The sequence below is a fragment of the Scyliorhinus torazame genome, chromosome 5 (genome assembly GCF_047496885.1).
Source record: "Scyliorhinus torazame isolate Kashiwa2021f chromosome 5, sScyTor2.1, whole genome shotgun sequence".
Classification (NCBI taxonomy): domain Eukaryota; kingdom Metazoa; phylum Chordata; class Chondrichthyes; order Carcharhiniformes; family Scyliorhinidae; genus Scyliorhinus; species Scyliorhinus torazame.
In genome coordinates, this window is record NC_092711.1 from 169,933,432 (window position 1) to 169,959,497 (window position 26,066).

A 26,066-nucleotide genomic window follows, 5' to 3' on the forward strand; every position below is an offset into this window, starting at 1 on the left:
CCCCAACGCCCCCCCCCCACCCCCACCCCCAACCTGCCGCCCCATACCATGAGTTTTAATTTTGCTCACTAATCTCGTATGTGGGAGCTTGTCAAAAACCTTTTGAAAGTCCGGATACACAACATCCACTGCTTCACCATTGTCCACTCTACTGGTCACATCCTCAAAAATTCCAGAAGGTCTGTCAAGCATGATTTCCCTTTAGTGAATCCATCTTGACTTGGACCGATCCTGTCCCACTTTCCAAATGGTTCAGTTATTTCATCCATAGTAATTGACTCCAGTATTCTCTCCACCACTGATGTCAGGCTAGCCGGTCTATGATTCCCCGTTTTCTCCCTCCCTCCCTTTTTTTAAATTGGGCTTACATGACCAACTCCTTTTCTGTGCTAAAAATCGCCGCGAATGTATTTTATTATCACTGAACTGTGTGAATGATACAACAATGTACAATAATCTAGTAGACCATGCCGGAGAACATAACGGTTACCAGAAATAACATGAACCAAACTCATGGGCACCACATCAAGTAGAAAAAATAAAATCAATAACGTATTACACAACATCTCTAAATACTTTATACTTTACAGAATAGAATCCCTACAGTACAGAAGAAGACCATTCGGCTCATTGAGTCTGCACCAACCCTCTGAAAGAGCACCCAGGCCCACTCCCCCAGCCTATCTCCATAATCCTGTAACCCCATCTAAACCTTTCAGATTCAGGGACAATTTAGCATGGCCAATCCACCTAACCATCACATCTTTTGACTGTGGGAGAAAACCGGAGCACCCACAGGAAACCCATGCACTATGGGGAGAACAACCTCCACACAGGGCGGAACTGAACCTGGGGCCATGGCGCTGTGAGGCAGCAGTGCTAACCACTGTGCCGCACGAATAATATATGCAATAACAGAGCCCAAAAATAAATTAATAACAACACTTGTATTTAAAATGTGTTATATCCGGCTCGGACTTTAAGCGATCTCTTCATGTGAATGAATTGAAAACTATCATTAGAGCAGAGCTGCTGATTGGCTGATTGGCTGTTGCGGGGGAAATTTGCATACGCCGTTGTGCTCACCCTAACTTGAAGGTGTACCTGAGAAAGAGACCCTAGCTGTTCAAGTGAAGACAAGCATCCAGCAGAGGTCAGTAGAGCGGAGCTGCTGATTGGCTGTTGCGGGGAAAATTTGCATACGCCGTTGTGCTCACCCTAACTTGAAGGTGGTTTGTGGAGGAGTTGTTGTCAAGTGACACTTAAACCCAAAACACTTCTTCACTCATCTAACCCCAAAAAAACAACCGCTTTAAAGATCAAGAGGAAGGCTCGACAGCAGGCAGAAGTAGAAAGAAGTTGAACTGTGATGTCACGGCCTGCAGGTAAGGGATTGGCTGGTGACTGGTAAGTAGTTTTTATTTTATTTTCCCTCAGGTATTATTGTGCGGGGCGCAGTGGTTGCTGAGTGAGTGCTTGCTGAGAAGGGGAGTGAATAACAGGTAAGCTCTTTCTTTCTTTTTCTTTTTTTATCTAAAGGGGATGGCAGGGAAGGTAGTGCAATGTTCCTCCTGCAGAATGTTTGAGGTGAGGGACGCCGTCAGTGTCCCTCCTGATTTCATCTGTGGGAAGTGCACTCATCTCCAGCTCCTCAGAAACCGCGTTAGGGAACTGGAGCTGGAGCTGGATGAACTTCGGATCATTCGGGAGGCAGAGGTGGTCATAGATAGAAGCTTCAGGGATGTAGTTACTCCGAAGAATAAAGATAAATGGGTGACGGTGAGAGGGGCTGGGAGGAAGCAGTCAGTACAGGGATCCCCTGTGGTCGTTCCCCTTAGTAACAAGTATACCGCATTGGACACTGTTGGGGGGAGGGGGCATACCAGGGGTAAGCCATGGGGTACAGGTCTCTGGCACAGAGTCTGCCCCTGTTGCTCAGAAGGGAAGTGGGGAGAGGAGTAGAGCATTAGTCATTGGAGACTCCATAGTTAGGGGGATAGATAGGAGATTCTGTGGGAACGAGAGAGACTCGCGGTTGGCGTGTTGCCTCCCAGGTGCCAGGGTGCGTGATGTCTCGGATCATGTTTTCGGGATCCTTAAGTGGGAGCAGCCCCAAGTCGTGGTCCACATAGGTACCAACGACATAGGTAGGAAAAGGGATAGGGATGTAAGACAGGAATTCAGGGAGCTAGGGTGGAAACTTAGATCTAGGACAAACAGAGTTATTATCTCTGGGTTGTTACCCGTGCCACGTGATAGCGAGACTAGGAATAGGGAGAGCGAGGAGTTGAACACGTGGCTACAGGGATAGTGCAGGAGGGAGGGTTTCAGAATTCTGGATAATTGGGGCTCATTCTGGGGTTGGTGGGACCTCTACAAACGGGATGGTCTACACCTGGACCAGAGGGGTTCCAATATCCTGGGGGGGAAATTTGCTAATGCTCTTCGGGAGGGTTTAAACTAGTTCAGCAGGGGCTTGGGAACCTGAATTGTAGCTCCAGTATACAGGAGGTTGAGAGTAGTGAGGTCATGAGTAAGGTTTCAAAGTTGCAGGAGTGTACCAGCAGGCATGAAGGTGGTTTAAAGTGTGTCTTCTTCAATGCCAGGAGCATCCAGAATAAAGTGGGTGAACTTGCGGAATGGGTTGGTACCTGTGACTTCGATGTTGTGGCCATTTCGGAGACATGGACAGAGCAGGGCCAGGAATGGTTTGTTGTTAACTTTGCCTTAATTCAATTGCTCTGTTTTATTACCTTTGCTCCTGAGTCGCCAGGTATCTTTATGATACCGCCACGTGGTTCAAGTCCGAGTAATGATCAATAATCCAACACACCGATTAGTAAGGTTTAAATCATAGCACATTTATTATACACAGTAATCGCTACTCATGCACAAATTAAGCTACTTCTACAACTTACAGGCCTATACTTAACTTGAAACTGGCCCACCAGGTCAGGGAAACAAATGGCCTTTCATTCGGGTTCTGAGCCTGCGGGATTCGAAGTTGGTACAGATTGGTAGCTAGGAGCGCCTATCTCATAGAGCGCATTGAAGTAAGACTTACAGGTTCGATCTTCACTGCGCCAGTCATGGTCACTGTTGGTTCGTTGTTGCTGGGTGACCCGGGCAGGACGAAGAGCTGAAGAGGAGCTGCTGAAGCGTGAAGCTGGAGAGGACGTGGAGAAGACAGCGACTTGAACTTGGGGCTCAATTCTTATAGTTCCCAGGGGCTTCCCGCCTTTCGGGGCGGACCCTGTACCTGGTCCCAAGTGATTGGACTTTGTCCCAATCGCTTTGTTCGATTTTCTCCAACGCTGGAGCGGTTCCCTGATCGATGGGCGGTCTTGAGGAGCTCGTTCACCTCCTTTTGTGTAGGCTTCTGCTGGCGCCGAAGAGTCTGGTTTTGCTTTGTGTGTCTAAGTGTTGCTTATTGTTCCCGGGGATTTCTCATTAGTATGCAGGTGGCTGTTGTTTTGTTATGCTGATGGTTGCAGGTATCGATAGTGTCTGGCCTTTCCAGAGGTAAATACACAGCCAACCTGCAGCTGCTCGTTTTAGTCTTGTTGCCTGATTTTCCAATCGGCCTTTGCCGTTCGCCATTTTGAATCGGGAGTTGGCCATTTTAAGTGGCTACAGGTTGTTGCAGGTGCCGGGGTTTAGATATTCCAGTAAGCGCAGGGAAGGTGGTAAAAGAGGGGGAGGAGTGGCATTGTTAGTCAAGGACAGTATTACGGTGGCAGAAAGGACGTTTGATGAGGACTCGGCTACTGAGGTAGTATGGGCTGAGGTTAGAAACAGGAAAGGAGAGGTCACCCTGTTAGGGGTTTTCTGTAGCCTCCGAAAAGTTCCAGAGATGTAGAGGAAAGGATTGCAAAGATGATTCTGGATAGGAGCGAAAGCAACAGGGTAGTTGTTATGGGGGACTTTAAGTTTCCAAATATTGACTGGAAACTCTATAGTTCGAGTACTTTAGATGGGTCCGTTTTTGTCCAATGTGTGCAGGAGGGTTTCCTGACACAGTATGTAGATAGGCCAATGAGAGGCGAGGCCATATTGGATTTGGTACTGGGTAATGAACCAGGACAGGTGTTAGATTTGGAGGTAGGTGAGCGCTTTGGTGATAATGACCACAATTCGATTACGTTTACTTTAGTGATGGAAAGGGAAAGGTATATACCGCAGGGCAAGAGTTATATCTGGGGGAAAGGCAATTATGATGCGATGAGGCAAGACTTATGTTGCATTGGATGGAGAGGAAAACTGCAGGGCATCGGCACAATGGAAATGTGGAGCTTGTTCAAGGAACAGCTACTGCGTGTCCTTGATAAGTATGTACCTGTCAGGCAGGGAGGAAGTGGTCGAGCAAGGGAACCGTGGTTTACTAAAGCAGTCGAAACATTTGTCAAGAGGAAGAAGGAGGCTTATGTAAAGATGAGACATGAAGGTTCAGTTAGGGCGCTCGAGAGTTACAAGTTAGCTAGGAAGGACCTAAAGAGAGAGCTAAGAAGAGCCAGGAGGGGACATGAGAAGTCTTTGGCAGGTAGGATCAAGGATAATCCTAAAGCTTTCTATAGATATGTCAGGAATAAACGAATGACTAGGGTAAGAGTAGGGCCAGTCAAGGACAGTAGTGGGAAGTTGTGCTTGGAGGCCGAGGAGATAGGAGAGGTGCTAAATTAATATTTTTTGTCAGTCTTCACACAGGAAAAAGACAATGTTGTCGAGGAGAATACTGAGATTCAGGATTCTAGACTAGAAGGGCTTGAGGTTCATAAGGAGGAGGTGTTAGTAATTCTGGAAAGTTTGAAAATAGATAAGTCCCCTGGGCCGGATGGGAGTTATCCTAGGATTCTCTGGGAAGCTAGGTAGGAGATTGCTGAGCCTTTGGCTTTGATCTTTAAGTCATCTTTGTCTACATGAATAGTGCCAGAAGACTGGAGGATAGCAAATGTTGTTCCCTTGTTCAAGAAGGGGAGTAGAGACAACTCCGGTAACTATAGAGCCTTACTTCTGTTGTGGGCAAAATCTTGGAAAGGTTTATAAGAGATAGGATGTATAATCACCTGGAAAGGAATAATTTGATTAGAGGTAGTCAACACGGTTTTGTGAAGGGTAGGTCTTGCTTCACAAACTTTATTGAGTTCTTTGAGAAGGTGACCAAACATGTGGATGAGGGTAAAGCAGTTGATGTGGTGTATATGGATTTCAGTAAAGCGTTTGATAAGGTTCCCCACGGTAGGCTACTGCAGAAACCACGGAGGCATGGGATTCAGGGTGATTTAGCAGTTTGGATCAGAAATTGGCTAGCTGGAAGAAGACAAAGGATGGTGGTTGATGGGAAATGTTCGGACTGGAGTCCAGTTACTAGTGGTGTACCACAAGGATCTGTTTTGGGGCCACTGCTGTTTGTCATTTTTATAAATGACCTGGAGGAGGGTGTAGAAGGATGGGTGAGTAAATTTGCAGATGATACTAAAGTCGGTGGAGTTGTGGACGGTGCGGACAGATGTTACAAGTTACAGAGGGACATAGATAAGCTGCAGCACTGGGCTGAGAGGTGGCAAATGGAGTTTAATGCAGAAAAGTGTGAGGTGATTCATTTTGGAAGGAATAACAGGAAGACAGAGTACTGGGCTAATGGTAAGATTCTTGGCAGTGTGGATGAGCAGAGAGATCTCGGTGTCCATGTACATAGATCCCTGAAAGTTGCCACCCAGGCTGAGAGGGTTGTTAATAAGGCGTACGGTGTGTTAGCTTTTATTGGTAGAGGGATTGAGGTTCGGAGCCATGAGGTCATGTTGCAGCTGTACAAAACTGGTGCGGCCCCATTTGGAGTATTGCGTGCAATTCTGGTCGCCGCATTATAGGAAGGATGTGGAAGCATTGGAAAGGGTGCAGAGGAGATTTACTAGAATGTTGCCTGGTATGGAGGGAAGATCTTATGAGGAAAGGCTGAGGGACTTGAGGCTGTTTTCGTTAGAGAGAAGAAGGTTAAGAGGTGACTTAATTGAGGCATACAAGATTATCAGAGGATTGGATAGGGTGGACAGTGAGAGCCTTCTTCCTCGGATGGTGATGTCTAGCACGAGGGGACATAGCTTTAAATTGAGGGGAGATAGATGTAAGACAGATGTCAGAGGTAGGTTCTTTACTCAGAGAGTAGTAAGGGCGTGGAATGCCCTGCCGCCAACACTAAGGGCTTTCAAATGGTCATTGGATAGACATATGGACGATAAGGGATTAGTGTAGATGGGCTTTAGAGTGGTTTCACAGGTCGGTGCAACATCGAGGGCCGAAGGGCCTGTACTGCGCTGTAATGTTCTATGTTCTATCACCCCGTTCGTAAACTCGTCAATCACATTGTTTGATAAAATTCTCAAGCTGAGAGCAGCGAAGGGACAATTATTGATTTAAGAATTTGAGTAGTGATGTTGGCTGAACCCACTGTTAACTCTGAGACCTTCTCCTCATAGCTGCCTGAGCCTTTTGGTGTCAACCTGAGCCAGAAGAACTGACAGATGATAAAGGGCCATTTGGAGCAAGATGCCCGCAATGACCATAAGACATGGGAGCAGAATTAGGCCACTCAGCCCATCGAGTCTGCTCCGCCATTCAAGCATGGCTGATATTTTTCTCATCCCCATTCTCCTGCCTTCGCCCCATAACTCCTGAACCCCCTATTGATCAAAAATCTATCTGTCTCTGTCTTAAAGACCAGAGGACACCATCTCAGGCTAAATGGATGATCCTTTAAAACAGAGATGAGGAAGAATTTCTTCAGCCAGAGGGTGGTGAATCTGTGGAACTCTTTGTCGCAGAAGGCTGTGGAGGCCAAATCACTGAGTGTCTTTAAGACAGAGATAGATAGGTTCTTGATTAATTTAAAAAAAAAATTAGAGTAGTCAATTCATTGTTTACAATTAAGCGGCAATTTAGCTTGTCCAATCCACCTACCCTGCACATCTTTGGGTTGTGGAGGTGAAACCCGCACAAACACGGGGAGAATGTGCAAACTCCACATGTACAGTGACCCAGAGCTGGGATCGAATCTGGGACCTCGGCGCTATGAGGCCTAACCACTGCGCCACCGTGCTGCCCAGGATCCTGATTAATAAGGGTATCAAGGGTTATGGGGAGAAGGCAGGAGAATGGGGATGAGAAAAATATTAGCCATGATTGAATGGCGGAGTAGACTCGATGGGCCGAATGGCCTATTTCAGCTCCTATATCTTATGGTCTTATTAGTGCAGCTGCTGCCAGACTTTACAGATGTTCTGACACAGCTGCAACTTAAAATAGACAGAGAGACAGAATGCTCCCAATTACATCCCTTCATTAACTATAATCGAATAATAACGTTGGGTTGGAATGAAGTAAACGGGACGTGTGCGCGGCTTCAAGCCGATAATGCCGAGTTAGTGGTTTAATGGATGATTGACCAGAGCCCTAATGGGAAACACGGTCAGGTTCTCCCCCGTGATTATTTACTCAGTGCCAGTGATGAGATGGCATCACAGCCCCTTTTACAAATAATTCTGAAACTGTGCACCCAGCTTCATTCAAACATCTGTATATTAATTAGGAGCATTTCCAGCTACGTCCAGTTGGTTTCAATGTGGGAAGTTCAAGTTCAGCACCGTTACATTCATAGAAACATAGAAAAAATGGGAGCAGGAGGAGGAGGCCTTTCTTCCCTTCAAGCCCACTCCGCCATTCAGTGTGATCATGGTTCAACATCCAACTCAGGAGCCAAATCCCTCCTTCCCCCATATCTCCTTTGGTCCCTTCGCCTAAAGTGTTATATATAACTGCTCCTCGAAGCCATACAATGTTTTGGACTCAATTGCGGTAACAAATTCCACAGGCTTACCATCTTTGTGTGAAGAAATTTCTCCTCATCTCTGTCCTAAATCGTCAACCTCGTAACCTCATACCCCTGGTTCTGGACAACCACCATTAGGAACATCTTTCCTGCATCTACCCTGTCCAGTCCTGTTAGAATGTTATAGGTTTCAATGCAATCCCCCCTTATTCTTCTGAACTCCAATGAATAAAATCCTAACCGATTCAATCTCTCCTCATACTTCAGTCCTGCCATCCCAGGAATTAGCCTGGTAAACCTTCGCTGCACTTCCTCTATAACAAGAACATCCTTCCTCAGATAAGGAGATCAAAGCTGCAGACAATATTCTAGGTGTTGCCTACCAAGGCCCTGTATAATTGCAGCAATACATCCCTGCTCCAGTACTCGATTCCTCTCGCTCTGAAGACCAGCATGCCATTTGGCTTCTTTAATGCCTGCTGTACCTGCATGCTTACCTTCAGTGACTGGTGTATGAGGACACCCAGGTCTCATTGCACATTCCCCTCTTCTAATTTATGGCCATTCAGATAATAATCTGCCATCTTGTTTTACAACCAAAGTGGATAACCTCGCAGATATCCCAATTATACTGCATCTGCCATTCATTTACCCACTCACTCAACTTGTGCAATTCACACTAAAGGATCTCTGCATTCTCCTCACAGCTCACCCTCTCACCCAACTTGGTGTCATCTGCAAATTTGGAAATATTACATTTTGTTCCTTCATCTAAATCATCAATATATATTGTGAATACTCGCCCAGATCAGAAAGGTTACACTGAGCCCAGTTCTACACGACAGCTTTCATAATAGACAGTCCCAAGTTATTGCGATTACATTCAGTGTTGAGAGGTTCAGTTACAGACGGACACATTGAGGAAGGTCACGTATAAATAACCGACATAGGCGGTCCAGTTCACCATGGTTACTTTCACTTTAGTGCCCATCGCAGATTCAATGAAGTGTTACTGCACAGAAGGAGGTCATTTGATCCATGGTGTCTGAACCGGCTCTCCGAATGAGAATCATGGTTTAGGGCCATTCCCCTGCCTTTTAACCGCCCCCTACACATTGTTGTACATTCCCGCAGAAACGTGGCAGCCGACACTGTGTCTGAGCTAATTCCACATCAGAAAGAAAGTCCTGAACATGTCCAGTTAATTGTGGTTAACTTGAGCTTGGGAGGAAAGTTCAGCAAGTCTCCGATCCATGTTCAGAAATCAGGTTAGTCCAGAGCCCCCCGGGGGGGGGGGGGGGGGGGCGGGGGGGGCGGGGGGGCTCATTACAGCAACAGGTAACGGAGAAGAGGCAGCTTTTTTCCTCTATAATTTACACAGTTTGGCAATCTGCGGAGTGGGGGAGATTACATCCCCAAATATTAAATTGCTGTTTGGAATAACCTCTGGTTGCCTTCCTTAAGGTCTGAGCACATAATTTCCCTGAAGAAAAGCCGCTTTTTATGGGGTTTACTAGTCATTGCCATCGGCCAGGTTAAATTACTTTGCTGAAGCCGGGTAGAGACACAGAGTTCTGGTGGCAGCGGGTAAATGGAGAGTTCGGGTAAAATCCTGCTGCTTGTCCCTCTCTCACCCACTGTGGAGCCAGGCAAGAAATAATCTCATTCAAAACTTGTGGAAGTGTCACAAGGCTGTGAGATGACGTGTTGTGTTAATGTTGCCTCATAATTACAGATGAGTACGTTTTATTGTTCATGCCCAGTGTGAAGCAGGGGAGTCGTATATGTTCAGCAAACGTGATAGTTTCACTTCAGAAAAAGATCAACAAAAATTGGAAACTATTCTAATTTTGATCAAAACTTAATTGCGAAAAAGATTAACTATCAATGTTTTCAAAAATTGAAGTGTATTATTTCCAATTACTGATGAATGTCCGCCGGATGTTGCGTTCTAAGTTTCACAGCAGCCACAGTGATAAGGTTGGTGGGTTTTGGAAATTGGAAGTTACACATGAGCAGCTTTTGGGACTATTTCACCTCACTGTCGATTTCATGTTACAGCGAACAACAATCGGTGTTGTGATTGATTGAAGATGTCACTTGTGTTCATTTTAAACATGTAATTTTGTATACTTCTAATGAAAACTCGGAAATCAAAATAAAAGGTGAGTGATGTACTGTCAACCCGGGTTGAAACTTTCCTTGTCAGTTTTCCTGGTGGTCTAGTGGTTAGGATTCGGCCCTTTCACCGCCGCGGCCCGGGTTCGATTCCCGGTCAGGGAATGATGAATTATTGTTGTTCACCAAAACCTTCAATGAAGCTGAATCACAGTTTCATAGAAAAGGGGCGAAATTCTCCGGAAACGGCGCGATGTCCGCCGACTGGTGCCCAAAACGGCGCAAATCAGACGGGCATCGCGCCACCCCAAAGGTGCGGAATGCTCCGCATCTTGGGGGGCCGAGCCCCAATATTGAGGGGCTAGGCCCGCGCCAGAGGAATTTCCGCCCCACCAGCTGGCGGAAAAGGCCTTTGGTGCCCCGCCAGCTGGCGCGAAATGACATCTCCGGGCGGCGCATGCTTGGGAGCGTCAGCTGACAGTTTCCCGCGCATGCGCAGTGGAGGGAGTCTCTTCCACCTCCGCCATGGTGGAGACCGTGGCGGAGGCGGAAGGGAAAGAGTGCCCCCACGGCACAGGCCCGCAGTTTCACAGAAAAGAGCTATGTCAGAATCAGTTCAGTGGCATTTGTCGCTTCACATCAGAGCTGAAAAAGTCACAAGTGCAGCAGGTCGAGAACAAATACAGAGGCAGGAAGAAACGGACAGTGATTGGCTACAAATGGGAGAGATGTTGATGCAAGTGAAAATTTGGGTGGTATTGGGCCAGATTTTATTGCTCACAGACACAAATATCTCCAAAATCTGGGTGTAAATCTCCAACGTGATGACAACAAGACTTCTAACTGAAAGTGTTCAGTCCATTGGGGTCACAGGATCTGAATACAGCGAAAGAATCTCAAAGGAAGCGCCACTCACTGAGGGATTGTGTCAATGCTGCTCGGAGGTTAAGTGAGCGGGGTATAATCTACCTGCATGTTTCTGAGCCTGTGCTCGGTGTATGGGAGGTTTGCTCCTGGTTGGAGTGTCCCTGAGATGGGCAGTAACCCGCTGGTTGAAGCTGCAGTCCCCGCGTTCTGCTGGCAGCGGGTGAATGGAGAGTTGGGGTAAAATCCTGCTGCTTGTCCCTCTCCCACCCACTGTGGAGCCGGGGAAGAAAGGATCTCATTCAAAACTTGTGGAAGTGTAAATATCCCATGGCTGTGAGATGACGTGTGTTAATGTTTAACAACAAATCTGAACCAGGAAACTTTGCCTCATAATTACAGATGAGTACGTTTTAATGTTTCTGCCCGGTATGACTCAGGGGAGTTTGTGCATGTTCAGCAAACGTGATAGTTTTACTTGAGAAAAAGATCAACAAAATTTTGGAAACTATTCAAATTTTGATCAAAACCTAATTGCGAAAAAGATTAACTATCAATGTTTTGGAATTTGAAATGTGATATTTTGAATTACTGATGAATGTCCGCCGGATGTCGTGTTGCAAGTTTCACAGGAACCACAGTCAGTGGCGGACCTACATTTTTGGGGCCCTGAAGCTTGAACTGTTATGGAGGCAACCAGCAACGAGGTCTGGGTAACCACTGTTATCTTCTTCAATGGGGTTGTTCCTCGACAGATCACCACAATTTCTTAAAACTTTAACCACTATATCTCAGATTTTGATTAAAATTGCTATACTGGATTATCTCACATGTCAAAGTCACTGGTGTGAATAAAAAATTCCTATGCTTATAGTTTTCGAGTTATGGTGGGATGAAAATTAGGGAAATGTTATATACATGCATGATGCATCATAGAATGATGAAATAAAACATAGAAAAGACCACGGTCAATATAATCTTTTATTTTAGACACCTATGAGAATACATACTACATGAAGCACATTTTACAAAATATTCTTTTTTCTGTTTTTTCTAGCAACATATTTACGTACAGCTTTGTCATATGAGAGCTTCCTTGCAAAGTTATTTTCTAGAGACAATATGCATAAAGAATTTAAGCGCTCTTCAGTCATGGTAGACCGAAATTTGTTCTTTATAAATGATAGCTTTGAAAAATTCCTTTCTGCTTCATAGCTCGTGATCTGCTTCATAGCTCGTGATAGGCATTGTAAAGTACAGCTTAAGCACAGTAGTAATATTGAGGAACACTTCAATGAGGTGTTGCTCACAAATAAGCTGAAGAACTTCTGCGCATTGCATTTTAGATGGCGTGTTTGCTTCTGTGTGCTGGGATTTCCTAAGGTGCAAATATTCTTTGAACTGATAACACTTGTTTACTAATTTGTGGTCAATATCATCTTTGTAATACGATATTATAAATTTAATACTGTCCTCATCAATTTCAGAATCGTTCACCATTCTGAGAGGAACTCGAACCTTTTCGCAATCTGCTCATATGGGTCAATCCTCTTGCGTAACTGGATTATCAAGCAGCCATAGAGTTGATATAGAACTTATATCCTAAATTTGTAAGCTCCTCTCAAAGAAGCAATACCACTTGTTCCATCTGAAAATTTCCTTGTAACAATGCGTTTGGAAGCATCAGAATAACTTGTGTGATATCTTCACACTAACCTTTTGCTTCTGATTCATAGTGTGCAATCCTATCGGCTGAATTTTCTCTGAGTTCTTTAACAAACGAAAGTAAAGATGATAGCAGAAGATAACCTTCAAATACATGTCTATAATGAACATTGGTGCTGTGAGACCTGTACCACTGACTCTACAATAAACACTGGTACAGTGAGACCTGTATCTCTGACTCTATAATGAACATTGGTACAGTGACACCTGTCTGTATCATGTTTCACCGGATACATTGTGGTTTGCTCTCACGCACAGGACTGCAAAAGGGGTTTTTCTTTTGTCTGTTTATCATTGATTGTCAAGTGCAGCAATCATAACATGTTACGGCAAACCTGAAAACTCATGAAACAAAAGCAGGGCTACCGTACACACTCACAACATCCCAAGTGTCGGAGAGCAAAATGAAATATGTGCATTCAAAAACATATCTCGGCATATTGGAGCTGACAGCACAGGACCAGGGTGTCAGCACAGCACATCGCACTTGTGTACGAATTAGACAGCAACAGAGAGTTCTGCTGGTAAAAACTGAGATGAAGGCTGGGAGAGTGAAATAGCAAACCGGCAAAGGGGGGCATCTGAATTCACACCGTGAGTTCCCAGGCTGAGTGAGCTTTGCGTTTCAAAGAAGGCAGAGAAAGGGCCTTGGGACAGAATGTATCAACACTATGGCTGAAGATAAAACTAGCAAAGCAGGGCGCCAGTGTTTGTGCTGAGGTTTGGAGCCAGCTCTTTCTCATTCCTCCGATACACAGCTGCAAAATATGTGACCCGAGTGAAACTGACCAAGTGAAGAGTGCATGAGGGGAGAGCAGTCCCGTGAGCCAGGCCACATCAGCATTCTTTGAATACCCAATCACACACACACTGGCATTAACCCAAACACTTACGCGGGGTGACACTCTTCATCGAGACACAGCTACATTAGGAAGAGGAGGCAAATTTTGATCCTCAGCATTTCCTGATCGCATTTTTGCAGCAGAATAATCACTTTCCTTTTAACCTGGGACCCAGCACTGACATATCTGCTTTAGTGAAGTCCTGCCAATTAATTTATGACTGCCTTGTAAAGTCGCTTCTGGGGCCCCTCTGGGATTAGGGGCCCTGAAGCTGAAGCTTCATTAGTTTCATAGTAGATCCGCCCCTGCCCTGAGAGGATCAACGTTAGGGTTCGTTCGGAGGTGGCAGCCGTTTATCGACTTCTTCAGAGAAAACTAAACTGTCAGTAGAGGCAATAAAAGGGGAGGGGGGGGGGGTGATGGGATAGGGGGGTGATGGGATAGGTGGGAGTTAGGCTATTTTGTGTCTAGAGTAGGCGGGAGCAGTGGGAGATGGAGGGATGTTTACCCACTGAACTATGCTTACATTTGTATTTATATCGCTTCCTGTTATAAAAGCATAAATGCCTTAATAAAATGTTTTTTAAAAACTTTGCCCCTCGCACCTTAAACCTCTGTCACCTGGTAATTGACTTTTCCAACCTGGGAAAAACTTCTGACTATCCACTCTGTCCATGCCACTCAGAATTTTGTAAACTTTTATCAGGTCGTCCCTAAACCTCCGTCGCTCGAGTGAAAACAATCCGAATTTATCCAACCTCTCCTGACAGCTAATACCCTCCAGGCCAGGCAACATCCTGGTAAACCTCCTTTGTACTCTCTCCAAAGCCTCCACATCCTTTAGGTAATGTGGTGACCAGAATTGTAGGCAATATTCCACGTGTGGCCTAACTAAGGTTCTGTACAGCTGCAGCATGACTTGCCAATTTTCATACTCAATGTCCCGACCGATGAAGACAAGCATGCCGTCTGCCTTCTTAGCTCCTTATCCACCTGCGTTGCCACTTTCAGTGATATATTTATTGTAATTTCCCAAACTACTACAGACAACTTGCCCCTCATACCATGACAGTTTCCTTCTGCGAGAAACACCCAGATAAATTAGACAGAAGAACCCTGTAATCACCATAGCCCATTTTCATGGCAACGTGGCTGCTTTGGGAACTAAATATCTTCCAACGTGCAAACACCTTTTCATTCTGTGCTCCTCGTCAAACTTGGAACCAGGTAATCGCAACTAGCCTCAAAAATGGTCAGCCCACCGGAGGCAGAGGTGTTCGACCGGCCAGTCCAGCAGAAAGAAACCCTCCAATCATCACCATTCACCATATGTCAGAAAGAACAAAATGCAGTCCTGGATGTCAGTGAGAGCAGAAACAATAACAACGGCGTCAACATCTGTAATTTATTGTGAACTTGTTGGAGTCACAACACGTGTGATGAATCACAAAACCCTTCCCCACATTGAGAGCAGATGAATGGTCTCTCCCCAGAATTAACTCGCTAGTGTCTCCGTAGTTGGGATGGATCATTGAATGTCTCCCCTGCTCAGAGCAGGTGAATGGCCTCTTCCAGGTGTGAATTCACTAGTGTTCCTGCAGGGTGTATGGATATCTGAATCCCTTCTCTCACTAAGAGCATGTTAACACCTTCTCCCATGTGTGAACTCGCTGGTGTCTCTGCAGGTGGGATAACTGAGAGAATCCCTTCTCACACTGAGAGCAAGTGAATGGCCTCTCCCCAGTGTGAACTCGCTGATGTGTCCGCAGGTTTGATGAAGTAATAAATCCCTTCTCACAGAGAGAGCAGGTGAACGGCCTCTCCCCAGTGTGAACTCGCTGGTGTGTCCACAGGTCGGATGATTGAGTGAATCCCTTCTCACACTGAGAGCAGGTGAACGCCTTCTCCCTGTGTGAACTCGCTGGTGCCTCTGCAGGTTGGATAACCGAGTGAATCCCTTCCCACACTGAGAGCAGGTGAACGGCCTCTCCCCTGTGTGAACTTGCTGATGTGTCCGCAGGATCGATGAAGTAATAAATCCCTTCTCACACTGAGAGCAGGTGAATGGCCTCTCCCCAGAGTGAACACGCTGGTGTTTCCGCAGGCTGGACAACTCAGTGAATCTCTTCACACACCGAAAGCAGGTGAACGGCCTCTCCCCAGTGTGAACTCGCTGATGTGTCCGCAGGATCGATGAAGTAATAAATCCCTTCTCACACTGAGAGCAGGTGAATGGCCTCTCCCCAGAGTGAACACGCTGGTGTTTCCGCAGGCTGGACAACTCAGTGAATCTCTTCCCACACCGAAAGCAGGTGAACGGCCTCTCCCCAGTGTGAACTCGCTGGTGTGTCTGCAGGTGGGATAACCGAGTGAATGCCTTCTCACAATGAGAGCAGATGAATGGCCTCTCCCTAGTGTGAACTCGCTGGTGTCTCTGCAGGGCGGATAACTGAGTGAAGCCCTTCGCACACTGAGAGCAGGTGAACGGCCTCTCCCCAGTGTGAACTCGCTGGTGTGTCTGCAGGGTGTATGGCTATCTGAATCCCTTCTCTCACTAAGAGCAGGTTAACGCCTTCTCCCTGTGTGAACACGCTGGTGTCTCTTCAGGTTGGATACCAAATTAATCCCTTCCCACACTAAGAGCAGGTGAACGGCTTCTCCCCAGTGTGAACTCGCTGATGTATCCGCAGTTTCGATGAAGTAATGAATCCCTTCTCACACTGAGAGCAGGTGAACGGCCTCTCCCCAGTGTGAACTTGCTGTGTTCGCAGATTGGATGAGTGACTGAATCCCTTCCCACACTGAGAGCAGGTGAACGGCCTCTCCCCTGTGTGAATTCGCTGGTGTGAATGCAGGTGAGATAACTGAGGAAATGCCTTCCCACAGTGAGAGCACGTGAACGGCCTTTCCCCAGTGTGAATTTGCTGGTGTGTCCGTAGGTTGGATAACCAAGTGAATCCCTTCTCACACTGACAGCAGGTGAACGGCCGCTCCCCAGTGTGAACTCGCTGGTGTTTCCGCAGGATGGATAACTCAGTGAATCCCTTCCTACACACAGAGCAGGTGAACGGCCTCTCCCCAGTGTGAATGCGCCGATGAACTTCCAGCTGAGATGGGACCCTGAATCCCTTCCCACAGTCCCCACATTTCCACGGTTTCTCCATGTTTTGGGTCTCCTCGTGTCTCTCCAGGTTTGACTATCAGTTGAAGCCTCGTTCACACACAGAACACGTGTACAGTCTCTCCCCACTGTGAATGGTGTGATGTTTTTTCAGGCTGTGTAACAGGTTACAGCTCTTTTCACAGTCAGTGCTCTGGAATACTCTCACTCGGGTGCGTGTGTCTCGGGGCTTTTCCAGTCACACTGATGGTTAAAATCTTTTGAAGCGACAGAAAAGACAAATATTTCTCCTTCTAGATACAAAGTCCGGTGATGTTCAGTTCCAAGGAATTGAGAGACTCAGTCAGATTGAGACGTGAAGTTTGAGATTTCTGTCTGTAATTCCTCCTCTTCTAATATCCTGTAAAAACAATTTACAAAAGACATCACTGTCAGTACAGGCTAGGAATTCAGAACAGACAATTCCAGTTTCTGGAGAACATTCTTTCCTCTCTCATTCCCCAAAAGCTGTAAATCTCCGTCCCACACATTCTCCCTCCCTTCTCACCCTGCTGTATCTAATATTCACCCTCCCAATTCTCCTGAAGGTGCTGATTCTGGCTGATTGACAGATCCATGCTCACTGCTTCCTGTCCTGGACACAGAGATCATAACAAATACGAGCTGCAGTTGGCCATTCGGCCCATCGAGCCTGCTCATCTATTCTGTGGGATCATTGGCCGATCTATGTCAGCGACATTATCCGTGTTATTGACCAGAGGCTGAGTGAGCTGACTCAATATCTGTGAGCTCATGAGGCCGAGCTGTAAAACACCATGAAGAAGCTCGGTGATCCGGAGGAGAGAATCCTGAACGTTGAGCAAGATGCCTCCTCGGCGGAGGCACAAATTCAATCTTTGGAAAACGGCCAAGTGATGTGGGGGACTCCTGGAGAACTTGGAGAACCGAGGGTCAGAGAAAGAACATCCGAGTCATCGGCCTGCCAGAAGGTGTGGAGGGTGAGGCTCCCGTTCGGTTCTTCGAGGACCGGCTGCCACGTTTTCTCAAGCTGGATGTGAAGCCTGGGTGTTTCAAATTAGAAAGGGCATCGGATCCTGTCTTTGAGGCCGAGGGATAGTTTTCATCCCAGGCCTGTAATCATTCACTTCCACAACTTGAAAGATTACCAGAGGGTCCTGGAGAAGGGTCAGGTGAGGTGGGAACTGGCTCCCACCTCACCTTACAGTGAATTATGTTGCTTTATCCTGTGACCCTGAAAATTGTATCCGACAACTCCATCAAGTCTTTCGATAATCCGACTACTGCATTGGCCTTCGCTAAATCCATGAAATGCATGAATTTGGAGGAATGGTTTGCAGCTGGGACTAACACATGCTCTAATCCGGACTCTTTCCTATCATGGTGTTGTTGTCTGAATTTGTTATATTTTATCCTGTTGAAGGGAGTTGTTATTCTGTGAGCGCCGACTGAATGTCTTCTTCTCCTCAAGTGTTGCAGGGACTCGGATTATCTTATCTAGGGTCGTGTCTTTCTATTATTATCCAAGCGTTAACCATGGCAGAACCGAGTGGTGCCATTGCCAAAGGGTGGGTGATGGTGGATGCAGGTCTTCACGGGTGGGTCTAAAATGTGGGAGGGACATTCGATCCCCATTCCCTTGTTGGCCCTTCTTTTCTTCTCCTCATTTTGGAGGTTTCCTGAGGGTAACGACAGTCTGGTCGTGGGGCTAACCCTCCGGGTCCTCAGTCTTATTGAGGAATGACCCATTGGATCTATTGTGGTGGTGATTCTTTTGTATTTTTGTTATTATGGGAGTGTTTATGTGTTGTTGACTTTATCCTACTCTGGTACAGACAGGGCTTTTATCCGTGAAAGGAGCAGTTTGGGGAGACTTTGGTGCCTCCGGTGTAAAGTGAGTTGGAGGAGGGGATAATGGGGGCACGCTCGATTATAGCGTGAAAATCTGTCCCTGTTCTCTCTGTCGCCTAACTAATGGCGGACGTAAATCTGCAAATTTTCTCAGGAAATTTACGGGGCATCCATCACCCTATCAGAAGGAAAAAGATCCTCTCCTTTCTTAAGGAGAAAGTCGACATAGCTTTATTATAGGAAACTCATCTGGATGACGAGGAATACTTTAAATTGAGGCAGGATTGGGTGGGCCACGTTTTTTGCCTCCGCTTCGTCAAGTAGCAAGGGTGTGGCAATGCTTATTAATAAAAATATCACTTTTAAGGTTGAAACCTGCACCAAGGACAAAGGATCATATGTGATCATTAGAGGTTCGGTGAATGGAGGTGTTGTTTCAATAATGAATGTTTATGGATCCCCGAATTGCTCCCCCGAGTTCATTATAAAGGATTTTGCAGAGTTAGCTTCAATTAACTCTTTTGTGGTTGGTGACTTCAATTGCCACTTAAATCCTCTGGTAGATAAGTTCCCGGTTACCACCAACACCCCCACGCTGCAGGCTTGGGCATTGGCCTCGGCTTGTAATTTGATGACTGTAGGAATTTCAGAGTTTTTGTATTCTGGGTATGTGGCGCAGTAAGGGTTAAAAGCCTGAATTAGTGTGTATGACTGCTGCAGCCATGTTTCTAAAAGAAGTCCTAGTTTGAAAGACAACTGGGTTCTGGAGCCAGAGGTGCAATTAAAGCATCGTACAAAGCGTGGGCTCATGGTAAATTGTTTGGATGAAGGGGATTCCCTGTGGAGTTAATTAGATTTCAGCTTGGTAAGATGATGTCAGTTCTGGGAGGAGCCACGGTATCAGGCGTTTTGCATGCAAGAAGTGTTTTAGTTGAGAATTAGTTCAAGATATGAGCAGAGGTCAAGCATCTCAGTTCAGTCTGGAGCTAGATTCGCAGTTTCTTTCCAAGCAGTTCAGAAGGTGAGCTGAAACAAGCTCACGTAGGCAGTAGGTAGCATAGTGGTTAGCATAATTGCTTCACACCTCCAGGGTCACAGGTTCGATTTCCTGCTGGGTCACTGTCTGTGCGGAGTCTGCACATTCTCCCTGTGGCTGCATGGGTTTCCTCCGGGTGCTCCGGTTTCCTCCCACCATCCAAAGGTGTGCGGGTTAGGTGGATTGGCCATGCTAAATTGCTCTTCGTGCCCAAAAAGGTTAAGTGGGGGTTCTGCTGATAGTGTAGCTACGTGGGCTGGAGTAGGGTGCTCTTTGTAATGGCCGGTGCAGACTCGATGGGGCGAATGGCCTCCTTCTGCACTGTAAATTCTATGGTCTATGGTCTAAGCTGAAACAACTTCCCAAGTTTCTTCATGGTTCTGACAGGATTGAGACCTTGTCTTTAAAGCGGTGATTTAAAGCGGTGAGAAACAAGATTTCTCTCAAAGAACATCTGTGTAAAGCAGGTATTGCTGAGGGCTAACTGTGTTTAACGGTGGATTGAGAGCCGAGATGTGTTTTTGTTGTTTGAGTGGGAATAAAGGTAGCAGTTAAGGGTTACTGTATTCACTGTATTGATTAGCATTGTTTAAGGGCTAATTGTCAGCGGTTTCCTGGTGTGGTGTTAAATTTATTTTAATATTGTGTCAGTAATAAAGTTTGTTTTCATACAGCATGGCCCTATTTTTTGTAAAATCACTCCTGGAGTGAGGTATCCTTTCCTCACAGTCTGACAAAACACAAATAAAATATTGGGGTTTGTGTCCAGTATCCGAGCCACTGTTGGGATCATAACAGTGAGGAGGTGGGTTATGTGGATGTTTAGAGAACTTTGTACCCGAGGAGCAGAGATTTTACCTTCTTTCCAGCCCCACAGCAATGTCAGACTAGAATCGACAACTTTTTTGTGCCGAGGACGATCCTACACCTGGTGTCCACTTGCATCACAGGGAGCATCGTAATCGCAGACCTTCCCCCGTCTGGAGTTTCTGCTCGAGGGCTCACCCCCAGGTCGAGAACGTGGAGGTTTGGAGCCTTCCCGAGTTCATTTATTATGCATTCAGGAAGAGTTTGAGTTCTTCCTTTTGGTTAACTCGACCCCTGGGATTTCCCCCTCCATTTTGTGGGAGACGTGTGAAGTTTATGCTCGAGGCTGATCATTTCTCACACTGCTAACAAAAGGTGCAGGATGTTGGAGAACCAGCGCCTTCTGGAGGTTTGTTTGGCGAAGGTGGAGGAGAATCATATGGAGGGCCCGAGTAAGCTATTGCTGAAGGAGGTTAACGCAGCAAGAGTGGCTTTGGACTCCCTGTTGACTCAGCAGGCCGAGAAAAGTTGAAAGTTTGTGAGGTCGAAGTTTTCGAGTTTGGGAATAAGCCGAGCAAATACTTGCTTGTTTGACAAAGAAAAAGGCCGACCTTCGAGCGAATCCCTCCGTGTGGCTTGGGGGATGGAAAAGGGTCATGAAGACGGAGGAGATAAACAGGGATTTTGGGAATTCTATGCGGGATTACACAAGTCTGAGCAGTCTGGTGATGTGTTGGTGGGTGTGGAGCATTTTCTCTCTTCCCTGAAGCTTCTGGAGGCCTCAGAAAATCTTAATGCTCCCTTTTCTTGGGAAGAAGTGTCAAAGGCCGTGAAGGAGCTGCAGCCGGGTAAAGACCAGGGACCGGGTGGCTGTGGGTGTGAATTTTATCAGGGGGATTGAGGATTTGTTATTGGACCCGTTGGTGGGTATGTATTGTCACTCTTTTGACTTGGGGATGCTGCCACCGACTCTTTGTGAGGTTAATATCTCTTTGATTCTGAAGGTGGGCAAGGGCCCAGAGGAGTGGGCCTCTTATTGCCAAATCTCTCTTTTGAATGTTGACTTGAAACTGCAATCTTATGTTTTGGCGATAAGGCTGGAGGACATCCTTCCGACAATCGTGCGGGAGGACCAGACTGGGTTTATACGGGGAAGATTTTCCAGTAACAATGTTGGAAGGTTGCTGAATGTGATTCAGGATTTTCAGAAATATGCATTGGATGGGCTGGTGATCTCCTTCGATGCAGAAAAAGCTTTTGCTCGAGTTGAGTGGAATTATCTGGTGTATCCGCTGTGAGGCTTCGGGTTGGGTAAGGATTATATTGAGTGGATTCAATTGTTATATCACAGACCGGCAGCGGCGGTGCTCACCAATGGTATAAGGATGTCAAATTTTGAGCTTCAGAGAGGGACTAGACAGGGCTGCCCTCTGTCCCCCTTGCTGTTTGCGTTGGCCACTGAGCCCTTGCCGGAGGATATTAGATTGGATCCTCTGATATCGAGCCTGGATGATGGAGTGAGGCAGCACAAGATCACTCTATGTGCAGATGACAGGCTGCTGTTTGTGTTAAACCCCAGTGTTTCAGTCCTGGACATTATTGGAGCAGTGGGTAGATTTAGTGGCTTCTCTCGTATCGAGATCAATTTTGCTGAGTCGGAGGCCATGCCGGTGGGGAGGGGTTGAGGGGTAAGCCCCCTCCTCTTGCTAACTTCCCCTTCAGGTGCCTCCCCCCCCCCCCCCCCCCCCCCCCCCCTCCACTCCAAGCCATTTACAAACCTGGGAATGTCAATGGCCCCTCTTTTAGACAGCTATGTGAGGTCAGCTTTCCACAGCTGATGATGACTATTAGGTGGGATCTTGCCTGGTGGTCGGCTCTTCCGATTTCATGGTGAGGGAGGATTGCCTTCATTAAAATGAATGTGTGCCCAGACTGTTGTACCCTCTGCAAATGCTGCCTATACTGCTGTCGACCAGAGTCGTTTGGGAAATTAATCAAATCAGGCCAGGACCTACTCAGTTAATGGTAGGGAGTTGGGGAGAGTTACAGAACAAAGAGATCTAGGAGTCCAGGTTCATAGCTCCTTGTAGGTGGTGTCGCAGGTGGACAGGGTGGTGAAGAAGGCAGTCAGTATGCTCAGTTTTATTGGTTAGAATATTGAATACAGGAGTTGTGATCTCTTATTGAAGTTGGACAAGACATTGGTAAGACCGCACATGGATAGGCTGGGACATTTTTCCCTGGAGCGTAGGAGGCTTAGGTGTGACCTTATAGAAGTCTACAAAGTGAGGAAAATAGATAAGGTATATAGTCAACATATTTTCCCAAAGGTGGAGGAGTCTAGAACTAGAGGGCATAGGTTTAAGGTGAGAGAAGAGAGATACAAAAGAGACCAGAGGAGAAGTTTCTTTACATGCAGGGTGGTGAGCATCTGGAATGGCTTCCAGAGTCAGTGGTAGAGGTGGGTACAATTTTGTCCTTTAACAAGCAGTTAGACAGTTACATGGGCAGCGTGGGTATAGAGGGATACGGGCCAAATGCTGGCAAGTGGGACTAGCTTAGTGATAGAAACTGGGTGACATGGAAAAGCTGGGCTGAAGGGCCTGTTTCCAAGCTGTAAACATCTATAACTCCACCTGGAACAAAAAGAAACCTTGCGTCAAGTTTGTCAAACTCCAATCATCAGGAGCGAAGGGAGAAGATGGTCTCCCGAAAATCAGGCTTCATCAATTGGCCTCTCGTCTTATGTTCATAAGGGATTGGATTAGGATGGAGCCAACATTTATCTAGCTCAATACAGAAGCAGACCAGTCAGTTCTCCCTCTATCCAAAACTGGCATAGGCTGATTATGGAATGCATCTCCATTCAATTTTTAATGTCTGTAATTCATTCTGAGTCTGATGCATTGTGTAAAGTGTGGTACTCCTATCTCAAATACATAGCCTCCAATTTGACTGACTTGCTCCTCCTGGGCTTTCCATGAGTGAATTCAATTTAACTTAGGGCACAGTGGTTAGTACTGCTACTTCAGTGCCAGGGACCCAGGTTCAATTCCATCCTTGGATGGCTGTCTGTGTGGAGTTTGTATATTCTCCATGTGTCTTTGTGTATTTCATCCGGGTGCTCCAGTTTCCTCCCACTGTCCAAAATGTGCAGCGAAAGTGGATTGGTCACACTAATTTGCCCCTTCGTGTCCAAGATGTGTAGGTTAGGTGGGTTGACCATGATCAATGCACCGGCTTACGAGGAGAGGATGGGGAGTGGGCCTCAGTGAAATGCTCTTTCTGAGGCTCAGTGCAGATGTGAAGGGGCGAATAGCCTTCTGCACTACAGGAGTTCTATGTCATCTATGTCGTGTTATTCATTTTAATTTGATTATGCGGTTAGTCAGTTTGTGAAATTTTTGGGTTTACAAACTGAATTGTTATATAATCTTACCCTCTTTCCCCACTCACTACTTTAACCTGTTAACTGGTTCTTCAATTGATCTGGTATTTCATCTTGAGGCTCTTGTCTCTCAAATATCCTGTTCCAAATGAATTCTGCAATGTGTTGCTTGGATTTATGTTGGCAATATCTCTTGTTTCACTCTGTGCCCATTTCCCACGATTCGTTTTGTTATTCTGTTGCATTCAATGTTTAAAAATTATTTAAAACATAACAATTTATTAAAAATCTGTCCAACTCATCTGTGAATATATTCAATGACCCCCACACCCCACTGGTCCCTGTGGAAGAGAAATCCAGAGACTAATAACCCTCCAAGGGAAGAGATGACTGGATTGTACTTTATTACAGAACCATAAATAATATATCTAATCTGTACCATATAACAGCACGAGAAATGTCCCTGTCTGGTATTAATTTACTGTCCCCTTAAATGTCAGCCATCACCTGGAGAAACCAGCCCTTTAATGGTGACCATTAGGAAAGGGACCATCCTTTTACCCAGACAAATAAATGTGAGAAGCTGAGGGAGCAAAGGATGTCAATGTCTTTCACAGAGAGAGAGAGACGTGGGCCAAGCTTTCCAGAGTCTGCACCCTCCCTGGATTGACTTCCTTTCCCTTCAGTTGCTGCAAGTGACCAATTAAAGGTCAGAATGAGAAAAGAAATGGAAAGAGGGAGAAAAGAAAGTGTTTTACTCACAGATGTTGGAGACAAGAGGAGGTTTTCAGTCTGTGTGAGGCCCCAGATTCCTCATTGTCCAGTTTCCACGTTCGAACAACGGGGGAGCTGATTGGATGGTGGAAGAGTCCTTCCGGTTCACCAACTCTTCCCATTGGTCAACAACCTTCCTCCGCCCCACTCATTGTTCCCCCTGCTCGAGACAAGGTTTCCAGGCAACCGGCTGACAGCTCCGGCCAGACCGAGAAGTCTCACGGTGATTTCCCCTCCCCCCGACCCGGGGATGCGCATGTCCGAGGGAGAGGAGAGATTGCGCATGTGCGAGGGAAAGCTCACCCCTGACCTTCCTGCTGAAGCGTTGACCAATGGGAAAGATTGGATGACCGGAAGGCCTGTGGTACTCCAGGCAATCAGCGCGCGGGCTTTGTGTGAATGGAGATTGACCTTCACACAGACTGAAACATCCTCCTGTCTGCAACATCTGTGAGTAAAACACTTTCTTTTCTCCCCCTTTCCATTTCTTTTCTCATTCTCACCTTCAATTGGTGACTTGCAGCAACTGAAGGGAAAGGAAGTGAATCCAGGGAGGGTGCAGACTCTGGAAAGCTTGGTCCAGATCTCTCTCTCTCTCTCTCTCTTAAAGACATTCATGGAGGCTCGAGCAAAAGCTTTCTCTGCATCGAAGGAGATCACCAGCCCATCCACTGTATTTCTGAAAAGCCTGAATCACATTCAACAACCTTCCAACATTGTTACTGGAAAGTCTTCCCCCTTATAAACCCAGACTGGTCCCCCCGCCATTTGGATTGTTGGAAGGATGTCCTCCAGCTTTCTCGCCAAAACTTTAGATTGTTGGAAGGATGTCCTCCAGCTTTCTCGCCAAAACTTTAGATCGTAATTTGAAGTCAAGATTCAAAAGATATATTGGCCAATAAGAGACACACTCCTCTGGGTCCTTCAGATTCAAAGAAATAGTAGCCTCCCGAAGAGTCGATGGCAGCATCCCTGAGTCAAAAGAGTGACAATACATACCCAGCAATGGGTCCAACCACAAACCCTCAAGCGCCCGATAGTACCCAAACCCACAGCCATTGCGGTCCCGTGGCTTTACCCGGCTGCAGCTCCTGCATAACCTTTAAAACCTCTTCCCTAGAAAGGGGAGCATTAAGAGGCTCACACTGGCTCTCTGAGGCCTCCGTAAGCTTCAGGGAAGAGAATAAATGCTCCATATCCAACAACACTTCACCAGACTTCAGAGACTTTATAATCCTGCATAGAATTCCCCAGATCCCTGTTTATCTCCTCTGTCCTCACAACCCTCCTCCCCCCCCCCCAAGCCGCACAGAGGGAATTGTTCCAATGTCGGCCTTTTTCTTTGTCAAACAGGTCATGTATTTGCTCGGTTTATTCCCAAACTCGTACAACGTCTGCCTCGCAAACCTTTCTCGACCTGCTGCATCAATCATTAACCTCCTTCAGCAATAGCTTATTCGAGATCTCCTTGTAATTCTGCTCGGCCTTCGTGAAACAAACCCCCAGACATTGCTGGTTCTTCAGCATCCGAGCATAAACTTTACATGTCTCCCATAAAATGGAGGGGGGAATACCAGGGGTCGGGTTAACCCAAAGGAAGAACTCAAACTCGTTCTTACAATGCTTAGTAAATGAAGTATCTCTTATCAGAGAGGCAGCAAACCTCCACATTCTCGACCTGGGGGTGAACCCTCGAGTAG

The 26,066-nt window shown here is 46.4% G+C and overlaps 2 protein-coding genes and 1 non-coding gene across 3 annotated transcripts in view; 2 read left to right on the forward strand and 1 right to left on the reverse strand.

Annotated features, from left to right (window-relative positions):
* The window catches only part of LOC140420588 (uncharacterized), a 282,147-nt gene that overhangs the window by 62,640 nt on the left and 193,441 nt on the right, over positions 1–26,066 (reverse strand). Inside the window, exons 1-2 of the mRNA XM_072504585.1 lie at positions 16,128–16,550; positions 15,525–15,796 (exon numbers count right to left, since the gene is read on the reverse strand). Coding sequence (XP_072360686.1) covers positions 15,525–15,796; positions 16,128–16,535 — 680 coding nt within the window. The 5' untranslated portion in view covers positions 16,536–16,550. Of the gene's footprint in view, positions 1–15,524; positions 15,797–16,127 lie in introns of the transcript that reaches the window.
* trnae-uuc (transfer RNA glutamic acid (anticodon UUC)) lies at positions 10,034–10,105 on the forward strand. Its single transcript has one exon. It is a non-coding gene; the product is annotated as a tRNA-Glu (tRNA).
* LOC140420604 (uncharacterized) overlaps positions 24,609–26,066 on the forward strand; it is a 139,412-nt gene continuing 137,954 nt past the window's right edge. Inside the window, exon 1 of the mRNA XM_072504603.1 lies at positions 24,609–24,816. The gene's annotated coding sequence lies outside the window, so the exon portion shown is untranslated. The remainder of the gene's footprint in view (positions 24,817–26,066) is intronic.